At 39.0% G+C, this 15,319-nt stretch overlaps 1 protein-coding gene across 1 annotated transcript in view; it reads right to left on the bottom strand.

Moving 5' to 3' along the window:
- Positions 1 to 15,118, bottom strand: part of ints2 (integrator complex subunit 2) — a 65,063-nt gene extending 49,945 nt beyond the window's left edge. The window contains exons 1-4 of the mRNA XM_061898201.1: positions 14,671 to 15,118; positions 12,067 to 12,361; positions 8,308 to 8,446; positions 942 to 1,044 (exon numbers count right to left, since the gene is read on the bottom strand). Of these exons, the coding sequence (XP_061754185.1) occupies positions 942 to 1,044; positions 8,308 to 8,446; positions 12,067 to 12,359 (535 nt within the window). The 5' untranslated portion in view covers positions 12,360 to 12,361; positions 14,671 to 15,118. The remainder of the gene's footprint in view (positions 1 to 941; positions 1,045 to 8,307; positions 8,447 to 12,066; positions 12,362 to 14,670) is intronic.
- Between the last annotated feature and the right edge of the window lie 201 nt (positions 15,119 to 15,319).

Genomic DNA, 15,319 nt, shown 5'->3' on the forward strand with positions numbered 1-15,319 from the left:
GCACTTCAAAGTACAACAAAATGTGTTTTCAGAACAAGATGTCAAAGAGCAGACATTCAGTAGGCAGGGGACCGCCAGAGAGGAAATACTTGCTCCGATTGCACATGAAGGACATTACCGTGATACTGTAGCGCTTAAGGACAAGAGTCGAAAGAGGAGTGTCACAAGATAGAGCTAACTGTTTTAATGACATTTAGCAACTTGCAATAACAACGGAGCAGTACTCTATATACATGCCTTTCTCTAATGTGTGCACAATAACGGAAATGCGTTCCCTTCAAACCTGTCTGACTGGAACTTTCTTACCATAACTCAAGTTCCGCAGGTGAATTATGTAAACCCACTACAATACGCGCTTTCATGTCTTTAAACATCCCAAAAAAAGTTGCTAGATTTGTCACTAGTCGCTTTTGAGAAACAAAGCTACTAAGGAGTTGGAAAAATACAACATTTAGCGAGAAAGTCAGTCAGTTGACAACACTGTGCTGAGGTGTGTGTGTGGAAAAATAAAGACGCAAAGACCAACCTCAGGTTGTTTCTGATTGGTTTACAATGCGTGGTGGCTTCCATGGTTAGCTAGATTTAGGCACAAGAATGGATTGGTTCTTTCGGTAAGTCAATCAGAATTACTGTCTGCCGAGTTGATCTGTTACTGTCAGTCCCAAACGTCAACGGTTCAATTGTATTATGTCATCACTGAAGTCTCACAAGATTAAAGTGGCCATATTTTGTAACAGATCTACAATTACTTATTCATTACTTTCCAACAGGACATCGACCGATCCATATTACATATAAATTGATCCAGATGCTCGACAAACGAATTATTCATATCTCTAAAGTTAAAATCGGTTATCCGTTTGTACCGATTAATTTTTACACCCCTAATATCCACCATATTCCAGCATAGGGTTTTTGAATGTGTAAAAAGATGAACACACCTGCTTGTAGAATGCAGAGTACATCAGCCACCTCCTCCAAGTACACAGGACTTTCAAAGAGTTCTGACGACTTCAAAAAGAACTCTCCTTTTGAATCTGACACCTAACAAAAAAAACAGATATATTTTAATTGTAAGTACAATCTACAGTATGGATAGTGGTATATTTTTCAGTTATTCTATTATCATCCATGCCTTGTTGTCATGAATGACAATCATGTGTTCAAACAGAAACAGCATCAATCATGCCGGCACACATTATGCAACTTTTCCATTTTCCATATCACTTTAGTAGCAGATACATTTTCTTTTACAAATCGATTAATAAAAATATTGAAGAGGTTGTTTAAATACCAATAATGTGTAATTCAAGCAGGACGTTCAACGATCACTTCCTTTTTAGTGAACATCAAGTAGTGTAAAAAATAACGAAATATAACATTTGAAGATAGACATCTAGTGTTTCACATACATTTGTTTATTTGTTGCGGAACCACCAACAATACATGATGACCTTCATTGATGGATTTGGTGCTACCTCTTAAGTAGTGGTCTAATATCCGATTTGATGTCATAATTGTCTAACATAAATTATTGACCATTGACTGTAGGGGTGTGACAATGCGGTCATCTGTGGAGACGACACATGATATTGGGTTCACAAGAATGAGATGAGGGTTTTAACTAACAATACTCTGCTTATAAATATGCTCATAAATAACAATAGTCGACTATTTTACATTCTAAAAAGAACAGAAGTGGCGTGGAGCATACAAGTATATGACACAAATATTGCAGGGTTTTACCTACATGTAATGTAAATAATCGATGTGAAGCGCCACGGCAAAATAAAAGCCGCCAAACCTTAAACATTTGGGTATTTTATGTGAAAACAAATTAAAGTGATACATCAGGGATCCTCAACAGGCGGACCGCGGTCCATGTCCGGACCCAGCGACGTGTCCGTTCGGACCCAACAAGAATTATAGAAAAAAAAAAAAAAATGTTTTATTATAATTATTATAAAAAATATAATAATTGTATTTATCTTTGAGTTATCGCTAGCGCAAGTCAACGTTCTTTGTTGTTTTAGTCAAATATCTCCACGTTTGTTTACACTTCTCCGTGTCTCACTCGCACGTCTCTCTCTCACTCTCTCTCTCAGAGAGAAGGAGAGTGAGAGAGAGAGACGCAGTGAGAGCGAGAGCGCCATTCTGATTGGCTGATTCCGAGGAATGGGTTGTCATCTCTATCACAACGATGCGCTGATAGGCTGTTACCACCTGGGTCATAAAGATTTCGTGCCACAGGCGCATGGAACCTTTCGCTGCATGCACACAGTTGCCTCGTATCGCTACTTCGCTAACTTTTCACTCGTCAGTCACTGAATGTGAATCAAATCACAATGGCATGCTCCAAGTTGGCTCAGGCTGGTAAAAGAAAGGTGGACAGGGAAAACCGACGTTTCAAGGAAGAATGGACAGAGCAATATGTTTTCATCCTACCTACTGCAAGTACCAGACCAGTGTGTCTAATATGCAACAGTACTGTTGCTCTGGTGAAAAGTGAACATCTGAAACGTCACTATCTAAAAGAGCACCGCGAATTTGAAGAGACATTTCCTCATGATTCAGAGCTGAGAAAAAAATAAATCACAAGGCTGAAAAAGTCATATGAAACATCAAGCAAGATTTTTGTTAAATCTATGACACAACAACAAATAGCAACAGAGTGCTCACTCAGAGTGGCATGGATTTTGGGTAAACACAAGAAGCCATTCTCTGATGCAGAAATAAAGAATGCTTGACTGAAGTGTTGGGTGCCATGTTTGAAGGCAAAGAAAAGGAGGAAATGACAGCTAAAATAAATCAAATCCCACTCTCTGATGCCACAGCTACCAGACGTACTGAAATACTGGCTGGTGATTTGTCCAAGCAGCTTTGTGATGGAATAAAAAACGCGGAGTGCATATCCCTAGCAGTGGATGAGTCCACTGACACCACTGAAAATGCTCAGTTGTTGGTGTTTGTGAGGTATTATGATGAGAAAAAGGGGGAGTTTATTGAAGATGTTTTGGGCCTGGCAAACCTCAGTGGACAAACAAGGGGAGAAGACATCTATAAAGCAATATCAGAAATGCTGAATGAAAAAGGGATAGATCTGAAGAAAGTTGTGTCCATTGCTACTGATGGAGCGCCAGCCATGTTGGGGAGAGAGAAGGGACTGGTTCCGCGTCTGAGAGAACACCACCCTGGCCTGATATCTTATCACTGCATAATCCACCAGTCTGTTCTTTGTGCAAGTCTTGGAGAAGTGTACTCTGAAATCATGACAACAATGATGAAACTCATAAACTTCTTGAGAGCATCATCTGCACTGCAGCACCGCTTGCTGCGCACATTCCTAACAGAGGTAGATGCTGCTTTTGATGATTTGCTCGTGCACAACAACGTCAGATGGCTGAGCAAAAACAGGGTCCTGGAGCGGTTTTGGGCCATTAGAGAAGAGCTGCAAGTGTTTCTGTCCCAGCAAAATACCGCAAAAGCAAAACAGTTCCTGGAATTTCTGCAAAATGCTGGGAAAATTGAAGCTGTGGCATTTTTGGCTGATATAACATCCCATCTCAATGACCTAAATCTCAAGCTACAGGGGAAGAAGAACACAGTGTGTGCGCTGATGTCAGAAGTCCGTGCCTTCCAGAGGAAGCTGGACCTTTTCAAACGTGACATACAGGTAACAAATTTGTTATTATTATTTTCTACCACACACTATTTTCTTCCACTTGATAATTCATACCTATTTTTAAGCATTGTTCCTAATATATATTTAAACTGTGTATCTACAGGAGGAACTGCTCCACTTCCCCAAACTTCTGGAACTGACCAAAGGAGAGGGAGATCATCAGTGCTATTTGGAATTCTTGGAAAAAACTCATTGCAAATTTCAAGACTCGCTTTGATGGCTTAATTTTGGGAAAACAAGTCCTGCTGTTCATTGAAAACCCATTCCTGATCAGAAATGTGAGTGCGTTCTCTGCAGAAGCAAAACAAGTCTTCCCATGGGCCAGAGCTGCTTCACTGCAGACTGAGCTGATTGATCTCCAAGAAAGTGTCGCACTGAAAGAGGCTCAGTGTGATGCCATCACCTTCTGGTCAAAGCTGGTCATTCCTTCCAAGTTCCCTCTGCTGCATAAGATGGCCTGTCACATCCTCACAATGTTTGGCTCAACATACAGCTGTGAGTCTGCCTTCTCTACAATGAACATTGTGAAGAACAAGTACCGCAACAGACTGACCAATGAACACCTGGATCAGTGTCTCCGCCTGGCCATCACACCTTTTGTGCCAAAGTTCAAAGTTTTGGCTTCAACCCCAAGAGCCCAATTCTCCCATTGAGCAGCTGTGTTTTACACAATGGGGATATACTGTACCATAGTTGTATTTGCACATGAATGAGATCTGTTAAGGTCATTTGTTTACCAGGGATAGGAGGGTTGTGTTTAAAAGTATTTATTTTTTGTTAAAACTGAAAGTTTTATTTAAGTTCTTATTTATTTTTGTTTCAAAGAAAATATTTCATGTATATTATTGGATATTCATTTAATTTTTGTTCATTTTAAGAAAATGTTAAACTACTACTTACCTCCTGCGACCATATAAGCTTGACCGATAATAAACGGACCCAGCCTGTTTCAAAATAACATTTGTGGACCTTCAAGATTTGTACTTGAGGACCCCTGTGATACATTGTATGAATAGATATACATAGGGATGCAGAAGACATTCAGCCACCTAAAGAACCAATCTTTCAACAGTTTGGGCGATAAGGCGGCAGCTCTCCAGCGACGGGACATGCCAAGCTCCACTTCGGACTCCATCCCGATTAACTTAAAGCACATTTTTGTCTCGAAGTTGCAGATCTTACTTGCCAACTTCCCTTGTCCCAACCTTGTTTTAGCATGTCAAAAGCTGTAAACCTTGGAGATCTACAGCTGATATGATCTACAGTGGCGATTGCATTAAGACTGCAAGGGAAGCCCAGCTTGCCCTAAGAAAAAAAAAGTGGTAAAATATGTACTTTTGTGTTTGCTAAATATACTCCAGGAAAGGGGTGTCGAATTCGTTTTCACTGTGGGTGGGCCACATCGAAGTTACGGCTGCCGTCTGAGGACCGCTTTTAAACATGAATAATTTATTCAGAATTCACCTCATGATATCATTTTAAAATAGCCAATGCTTTTGCTTAGAAAACATCTTTAGATTTTGCAGTAAACAAAGTGGCAGCTCAGTCACTAAAATGTTACCGTAAAATTTATGATGGTTTTTACAGCATGTTACTGTAATTGAAAAAATGGTTCTAGAGTTATTGTACAATAAAATGTTGGCAACTGAGCCGCCAGTGTTTTACCATATAATGTATTGTCCTTTTTACAGTGTGCTTTGAAATCATAAGTCAAGCACATTATTGTCTTTATTATATTTATTCTAACTAAAAAAATAGTTGCAATTTATGAAAGTATTATATTTGTTGCATTAAAAGGGGAACTGCATTTTTTTTTTTTAATTTGCCTATCGTTCACAATCATTATGAAAGACATGATGACGGATGTATTTCTTTTTTATGCAGTCTAAATCGCAAATAAAAGTAAATAAAACTTAACTTACAGCAGAGCCAATGGGAGGTTCTCTATTCCACCCGTAAAACCCCCCCCCAAAAATTTAAAAAGCAACAACAATATTCCTTTTACATTTTGTGACTTGAATATTAAACAGGTATTGGTGATATTGTTATTATAAGCGCCCAACGCAGACAAACTATTTACAGAGGCGCCGTGATCACTAGCTTGCGTGCCTATGTTGACATGATCGACTGATGAGCTGCTTTCTCGTTTCCTTGTTATTCAAACTTTTTTCTAGATCATAAATCATGCCTCTCACCTCGAAAGTAGAAGGACATATTCCGACAAGTTGGTACACTTTGACACTGAATTTAGACCCAGAAATGGCAAGAACAAAACGAACAAGGGCTTGTGCAGCCCTTTGAGATATTTGTGCTTAAGAACTATATAAGTAAACTTTGATTGGTTGAAAAAAACCTGCTTTTCTTTTCAAGGATTATGAGTCATTCTTCATCTAAATGGAAATATATGAAAATCCTAGCAGTCAGCATCCTAATGACAGCAGACATTGTATAGTAAGTGATAAAGTAGTTTTAACAGTTTAGCCTTTTCACATTACATTATGCCTTTATGCTTTATTTGCACTTTTTTTGTTTATTTTATATCTACGATGTGCCTTAAAATGGAGGTGCGTTCAGCAAATGGCCACCAAGCCACACTTTGCGTTACTGGTGTAAAAAGTAAAGCAATGGTGTTTAAAGTGTTGCCAAATGACAGAAGTGTGTCTCTAAGTGTTTTCTTAGCACTAATACAACTGGGAACGGTTAGACTGCACACTTCTGGAGATTGTATGCATGCTGTGGGAATGCATACTTCCTTTGGGCTTGAAGTGGCTGATCTCTGCCCTCACTGCGCTGCAATACTTGTATTTGATTAGCAAATGAATGCATGACACAAGATATACCTCTCTTTCACTTTTAGTAAGTACCTCTACTCGCTAAATTGTCAAAAATGGCTAAAGTGCATCATAGATGAATTCTGGTACGTCTCACTCAAAGCAGGCGTGTTGTGGTGTGTTGTGAAGCGGAGTTACGCTCAATTGAAAATTATGCTACAATGACACAATTCCATTATCATATCAGGGTTTTTCCTGCGTTCAAAATTTTGTGGCGGCTGCCTCCAGCTAATTTTGTGCCATCTACAGCCTGAGCGATTGATGTCCCTTTGCGGGAGCTACGTATTTTAACTGCATTTGCAGCGTTGCGCCACTATTGAGGCACTATATTGACAGCAGCACACTAGAAAGACCTGAAGCAACTACCGAAGAAGAAACTGATCGAATCGTGTTTTTCCCGATACTTTGTGCATAACGTTGACCGCCGTGACAAGTGGATTTCTGCCATACTGAGCACGATATGGAGGGATCACTCGACTCCAACAAAAATGTTGTCTTTGGTAAGTGAACACAATAGTGTTAGCTTCGTTTCCAACCTTTTCTGACTAATTATGATAGATCGATTGATTGAAGAATTTATTAAAAGTTTGCATAGGATCAGGTAGAATTTCATGACGGTACAGATGGACAGGTACAAGGTCAACTAAAAGGAATCACCTCAAGAAAGCATTACAAGCATGTTGTGTTTTTTTTTAAACGTTTCCTCCGTGTCAGAGTAACGTTTATGTTTTTTGGCGTAGCAGATATGGCAGGCAAAATCAGACACTACTTTAAAAAGTGATCTTGCAAGCAGGAGAGTCAAGAGTCCAGGTAAATCAGAGCAGAGAAATTAACGTAACAGGCAGTTATAATGTAATAATTCCTGGTGGTGACAACATGTGGAATTTTTTGTCCTCAGAGCGCTTGAAGGCCGCTTCAAAATCATCTATTAGTGTTTCAAGCAAAAGTGGCCCACCACACAAGCTATGAGCCCATCATTATTTTACACGAACGTTTAGGCCACATATGTCAAACTCATCATTTTATCTGGCCCGCAAACACCTGGAAATGATACGTGTCAATAAAGTATTTAATATTTTCCTCACTAAATGTAATGGATTTTTTTCATTTTGACAGAAAAAATATATGTACTGCTTGAAATGTAATGCCTTTTACACTTTAATAGTATCCATTAAAATAATTCCCGGGCGCGGCCACCGCACATCTCAGGGAGTGATCAAGGGTGATGGGTCAAATGCAGGAAAATAATTTCGCCACACCTACTGTGTGTGTGACAATCATTGGTACTTTAACTTTAACTTATTGCAACAAACATTACAGTATATTATCATACTTTCAAAACATTTTCTGTCTAAATAAAAATAAATATTTAAATATCTGCTTGACCTATGATTTTACAGCAAACTACCCATCAAAATTAAAAAAAATACTATACATTTTACGATGATCTTTACAGCAAATTACTGTAAATTGAAAAAAAATATATAGAATTTTTTTTGCGTTAAAATTCTGGGACATGGTCAGGATTTGTACCACCTTTGTCTTAATTTGAGCCAGAAAAAAAACTGCATTTATTTATGGGCAAAGGCCAACCAAAAGCGCCAAATCCACATTTGTGACAATACTGACAATAAGCACAATGTATTTTTTGTGTGTTGGTATCAAAGTCTCAATACTTTTGAAAACCCTTGTACAATAATACAAATAAACACATTGCGTTTGTATGAGGCTTTTTTTCTGCCTCAAGGAAGCTTGAAATAAAGTTATTTTGGTGCTTCAATTGAAAGTTCATACTTTACTCATGATGGCCAGAAGCTCACTGAGGGTCAGTCGGAGTCTCCTGAGAGGATCGCTGTGTTCAAACTCCAGAGTGAGACCATGCTGCAGTTGTGACACCAGAATGCTCTCCACGTTAGAGCCACCTGCCTTGTGCCTGGCAGAAGGAACAACAATTAGCAGTGTTGGCGCTAGGACTTTTCAAAATGGGGTCCCAGTGACCCCATCAAGTCATAAAAATGGGGTCCCACAGTAAATTTTTTGGGTTCCACTTTTTGAAAACAAAACAGCGTTTTGAAAACAAATGATAAATGCATGCATTATCCTGTTATATCTCAAATTCTATATTGTGTTCTGGAGAAAGGTTGTCAAACACGTTACTTAATTCTTTAAAAAGTGAATACAAAAGAAAAACAAAGGTTTATGCATATGGACATTTATTCAGTTATAAACATTCTTTCACTTTCTTTTTTCCTTCATGGATCTAAACTTTACCGCTGCTGGTATTGTTTTCTATATTTGTATTTAATAAGTTATAGTTGTATTTATTTCAGTATAAAAGTGTAAAAAAGTGTTTTGCTTTGATCATGAAATGATGATAATGGTGTGCCAGCGCATACATACATTATTCATTTAACGCTTAAATCTCTAGAGTCTACATCAACTTCGGATCTACCCGTCAATTCAAAGTTTTTCGTTTTTTTATGTTGTTTTTTTGTTTTCTGCCCTTTTTGTAAAAGAAAACTATGTTTTTTTTAATAGCAAACACACAACCTATGTCCCCCCCTCCCTTGTGGAGGGGGTCCGGTCCGATGACCATGGATGAAGTACTGGCTGTCCAGAGTCGAGACCCAGGATGGACCGCTCGTCGGGACCCAGGATGGACCGCTCGCCTGTATCGGTTGGGGACGTCTCTACGCTGCTGATCCGCTTGAGATGGTTTCCTGTGGACGGGACTCTCGCTGCTGTCTTGGATCCGCTTGAACTGAACTCTCACGGCTGTGTTGGAGCCACTATGGATTGAAGTTTCACAGTATCATGTTAGACCCGCTCGACATCCATTGCTTTCGGTCCCCTAGAGAGGGGGGGTTGCCCACATCTGAGGTCCTCTCCAAGGTTTCTCATAGTCAGCATTGTCACTGGCGTCCCACTGGATGTGAATTCTCTCTGCCCACTGGGTGTGAGTTTTCCTTGCCCTTTTGTGGGTTCTTCCGAGGATGTTGTAGTCGTAATGATTTGTGCAGTCCTTTGAGACATTTGTGATTTGGGGCTATATAAATAAACATTGATTGATTGATTGATTGATTGACAACACCTTACACCAAAAATATTTTTCAAAGTGGAATATTTGATGTGAAGAAATTAGAGCCTTGGATATAAATGGTTTTACTTGTATAGCGCTTTTCTACCCCTTTTTAAGGAGCCCAAAGCGCTTTGACAGTATTTCCAAATTCGCCCATTCACACACTGATGGCGAGAGCTGCCATGCAAGGCGTTCACCAGGACCCATCAGGAGCAAGGGTGAAGTGTCTTGCTCAAGGACACAACGGACGTGACTAAGAAAGTAGAAGGTGGGGATTGAACCAGTAACCATCAGAATGCAGGCACAGCCACTCTCCCAACTTCGCCACATCGTCCCGTATAGGGCACTTATGTGATGTGAATTGTATTATATTTGTATAGCGCTTTTCTCTAGTGACTCAAACCAGTGTGGGTGGCACTGGGAGCAGGTGTGTAAAGTGTCTTGCCCAACGACACAACGGAAGTGACTAGGATGGCGGAAGCAGGAATCGAACCTGGAACCCTCTATCTGCTGGCACGGCCACTCTACCAACCGAGCTATGTCGCCCCATTGCACACATTTCCATGAATTGTATAAATCTGATGCTAATTCATTTTTACAAATGCGCTGTTTTTAAAAATTGTAGGTGATACATTTTCATTTGGTGAAACAAAAATAAATGTAAAACAGCAATAATATACATCAATAATCGATTAATAATTGCATCGTAGCTCCTGAATCGTAATCAAATCATGATGTGGCCAAAGATTCCCACCGCTAGTGAATTTTTTGTATTCAGGCATGCTTGTGCATGCGTGTGTGTCTTTACTATCAAGAGTCAGAATCAGAGCAATGACAGTTTTAAAGAAAAAAAATAGCTTTATTTTATTACTTAACATTGCAACTTTTTCTAAATTACATTTCACCTGAAAGCTTTTGTATTCCACTTGTATTATATTTTTGTTTGTTTTAATAGTATCTTAGATTGTGCCGTGGGCCTTTAAAACATTAGCTGCGGTCTGCAAATGGCCTCCTGGCCACACTTTTGACACCCCTGCTATAGATAATAAAAAACTAAATCTGATAAATCTATAGATAAAAAGCAAGAGCCTGGCGACGCATGCGCGTTTATCATAACCCACAGTCAGCATCTCTCCTTCAGTAAACAATGACAATGATGATGTCACTGTCACCGATGCGAGCGACACTTGCTAACTTGTCAGTCACTTCTCCAAGAGACTCCCTTTGAACATTCCTCGTACATCCATCCATCCATTTTCTACCGCTTATTCCCTTTAGGGTTGCGGGGGGCGCTGGTGCCTATCTCAGCTACAATCGGGCGGAAGGCGGCGTACACCTTGGACAAGTCGCCACCTCATCGCAGGGCCAACACAGATAGACAGACAACATTCACACACTAGGGCCAATTTAGTGTTGCCAATCAACCTATCCCCAGGTCCATGTCTTTGGAAGTGGGAGGAAGCCGGAGTACCCGGAGGGAACCCACGCATTCACGGGGAGGACATGCAAACTCCACACAGAAAGATCCCGAGCCCGGGATTGAACCCAGGACTACTCAGGACCTTCGTATTGTGAAGCAAACGCACTAACCCCTCTTCCACCCTGAAGCCCCACTCCTCACATTAACACTTCAAAAGGCACATATTTGTTGACCTGCAAAGTATGTTTTTGGGATGGATGGAGTCTGGTCGGGAGTTGGTTAGCTTGAAGCTAAGAGCTAGCCTGTGTCCATCCTTGAACAATGTCGATCCAGCGGGAGATAAAAGTGAAGTTTCCATGGACTCACAAAGACTAAAACAAGTCATTTACTGGAGACATGGCACAGGATGAAGTTATTTACCATCAAGTCTTTCTTTTGTCAGCCCTTCGCGGTAATGTTGTCCGAGTGCAAACTGAGGCAGTATTGGTGATTGATTAAACTTTTGGCGAATCAAAATTTAAGAAATTGTACCGAAAAGTTCATTACTTTGAAGACGACCAATAAGAATGCAATAAACGGGGACGGAATTTGACCCGGTTATCTTCTTCAGGTCACAACAAGGACATTGTCTTTGTGACAGCGCGCTTGCTCCCACTGTCTGCGTGCAGGTGCATCCTAGCTCTCCTGGCCAGAGAGAGAGACGTGCCAGTCCTCAAGTGACGGCGTGATAAGAGTGCAACGTAAAAATAAACAAAACAAAACACCAGCGGAAAACAATAATTGATTAAGAAAAACAAGCAAAAAAAAGCAAACTGGAGTTTTGACCGGGAGAAGGCAGGATCGGTAAAAAAAAAAAAAAAATCTGCGTCCCAGGGGACATACGACATCCGAAAATGCGCATTCTTTCTGATTTCAATGCGTAAAAAGAAACAAAAAGTGCGTTGACGCCAATAGTGAATTAGGAATCATTCAAGTACATTTGCAATATGATATACATCATGATGTGCTCTATGCTATCCAGAGGATGTTCAAAAGTGCAGAGTAACACTTTTACCTGAGCTGTTGCTCTTTTCTGGCATCCTGCTCCAAGGCATGGAAGTCAACAGACAGCAGTGCTACAATTGAGTTGACAGCTTCCACCCCGGAGAGGAGCCGCAGGATAAGCTTCTTGTCCTGAGCCCAGGACTGACTCTGGTCTGCTGGGGCACACAGAGCCATTCTCACTAAGCAGGGAAGCAGCAGCCGCAGCTCAGGATCACTTAAGGCTGCCAGGCGCTGCACGTCCACCTTCTGCATGGCTTCAAATGCAAAAGGACTGACAAACTGCAGCCCTGCACTGTCTGCCATCTCTGCAAATACAAAAAAATAATCACATATCGTTTATTAGCAATATTAGCAAGCGTGATATTATCGATGTAGTAACAAGTCTACTAAATATGAATAAACACCAACACAACTGACAAAGTGTTCACTACGATGCTAGATTAAATTTTTTTACCTCTTTTTGTCTGCTTAACTTATTTGAAGGAGTTATAAAGTCATACACTTTAACATAAAAGTTACAGGACATCGCTGAATCGATATAACGTCGATAACTACATTGATACTAATTCAGTTTCAGTTTATTTCGAACATGCATACAAAATACAATGTAATGTATCAGACAATTCCAGTTATTTCATTACAGCACGTCCAAAAAGGAGTAGGAAGAAACAGAGCTTATTTAATCCTACCCCTTTTCATACCATTGCAATTTCCTTGTTCTCTGTAACAGAACAGTGAACAAATAAATAATAAATTAATAATATACCATATACTATACATATATTAAATACATAAATAATCATTGTCTCAATAAAAAAAAAATAAAAAGGAAAAAAAAGGTTCAAGATGTTCATGATTCTTATTTGAAAACACAGTTCGTTGATTAAGTATACTTTTGTAGTTGTTTCCCCATATTTCTACACAATAACTCATATATGGTAACACTAGCGTGCAGTAGAGAATATGAAGTGATTTTTGGTCTAGAACAGTGGTTCTCAAATGGGGGTACGTGTAATCCGGGGGGTACTTAAAGGTATGCCAAGGGGCACGTTAGATTTTTGAAAAATATTCAGAAAATAGCAACAATTCAAAAATCCTTTATAAATAAATATTTATTGAATAATACTTCAACAAAATATGAATGTAAGTTCATAAACCGTGAAAAGAAATGCAACAATGCATAATTCAGTGTTGACAGCTAGATTTTTTGAGGACATGTTCCATAAATATTGTTAAAGATTTCTTGATTTGTGAAGAAATGATTAGAATTAAGTTAATGAATCCAGATGGATCTCTATTGCAATCCCCAAAGAGGGCACTTTAAGTTGATGATTACTTCTATGTGTAGAAATCTTTATTTATAATTGAATCACTTGTTTATTTTTCATCAAGTTTTTTTTATTTTTATATCTTTTTTTCCAAATAGTTCAAGAAGGACCACTATAAATGAGCAATATTTTGCACTGTTATACAATTTAATAAATCAGAGACTGATGAGCTCTATGTCAAGGGGGTACTTGAATTAAAAAAACAAGGGATACATCACTGAAACAATGTTGAGAACCACTGGTCAGTGGTTCTCAACCTTTTTTCAGTAATGTACCCCCAGTGAACATTTTTTAAATTCAAGTACCCCTTTCAACCAAAGCATTTTTGGTTGAAAAAAAGAGATTAATAAGTAAAATACAGCACTATGTCATCAGTTTCTGATTTATCAAATTCTATAACAGTGCAAAATATTGCTAATTTGTAGTGGTCTTTTTTGTACTATTTGGAAAAAAATATATAAAAATAACTAAAAACTTGTTGAAAAATAAACAAGTGACTCAATTATTAATAAAGATTTCTACACATAGAAGTAATCATAAACTTAAAGTGTCCTCTTTGGGGATTGTAATAGAGATCTATCTGGATTCATCAACTTAATTCTAAACATTTCTTCGAAAAAAAAAAAAAAAAAATCAATATTTATGGAACATGTCCCAAAAAAAAATTGAGCTGTGAACACTGAATATTGCATTGTTGTATTTTTTTTCACAGTTTAAGAACTTACATTCATATTTTGTTGAAGTATTGTTCAATAAATATATTTATAAAGGATTTTTGAGTTGTTGCTATTTTTTGGAATATTTTTAAAAAATCTCACGTACCCCTTGGCTTACCTTCAAGTACCCCCAGGGGTACGCGTACCCCCATTTGAGAACCACTGGTCTAGAACATGTATTGCTTTGTTCACTATTGACATGTTTCTTGCTACTTTATGGGGTTTTTTTTCATGACATTTCCAATTAATTTAATCATATATTAATACACCCCAACATGTTACTTTTACTCTTTCAATACTTACCCAGAATTCTGGTTCAGAATAAGGTTATGAATCCTCCTATTCCAAAAAGCAAGAATTCAACTCCGGTACAGCACCCAACATATTAAAGGCGTTGTTTATTGATATTATTTGAGGCTTTTAGTCACCATCTTCATTACTTTGCGGCACCTTAGCATGCTAACAGCTAACAGCTAAAGATATCGCTCGGCGGACAATGAACACAAAAGTAAACATCGCTCCTTAGCACGTAATAAAGCCCCACAAAAACGTTAAAAGTAACATTCTTACCTCAGTTATTAACTATATGTCTGCAACCTTGAAGACTTCCAGGCTGGCCTTCAGACCGCGGATTTGCTTGGGCTTTTCGGAGAGGATGTTTGAACAAGTATCCTGCTTTAACATCTAAAGTCTTGCATTCGGCATGTTTCACACCCTAAATATCAGCATGTTACTGTGACCGATTTGAAAAGACCATACAGTGAAAAACAAAGTGCATGTTTTGACGATATAATATTATATTACTGGGGATATTCTGTGATATGCCGGAGCACAACACGGCGTTGTCTGACACAAAATGACGGAAGCCTGTAGGGATGCCATGGCGCTAACGTTCGGTCGTACTAACAATTAATTGCATCATGTAAATATTGGCCCGATTCAATGTATATGGATACATAAACCTAATGTTCCCATATATACCCTAAATATACAATAATACATTATATAAGTAAGTAATGACAGCGATTGTTTAGTTTTGTGTAGCTGAGATAGGCGCCAGCGCCCCCCGCCACCCCGAAAGGGAATACGCGGTAGAAATGGATGGATGGATGGATGTTTAGTTTTGTCCATCCATCCATCCATTTTCTACCGCTTATTCCCTTTCGGGGTCGCGGGGGGCGCTGGCGCCTATCTCAGCTACAATCGGGCGGAAGGCAGG

Source organism: Nerophis ophidion, linkage group LG04 (assembly GCF_033978795.1).
Source record: "Nerophis ophidion isolate RoL-2023_Sa linkage group LG04, RoL_Noph_v1.0, whole genome shotgun sequence".
In the NCBI taxonomy this organism is placed as follows: domain Eukaryota; kingdom Metazoa; phylum Chordata; class Actinopteri; order Syngnathiformes; family Syngnathidae; genus Nerophis; species Nerophis ophidion.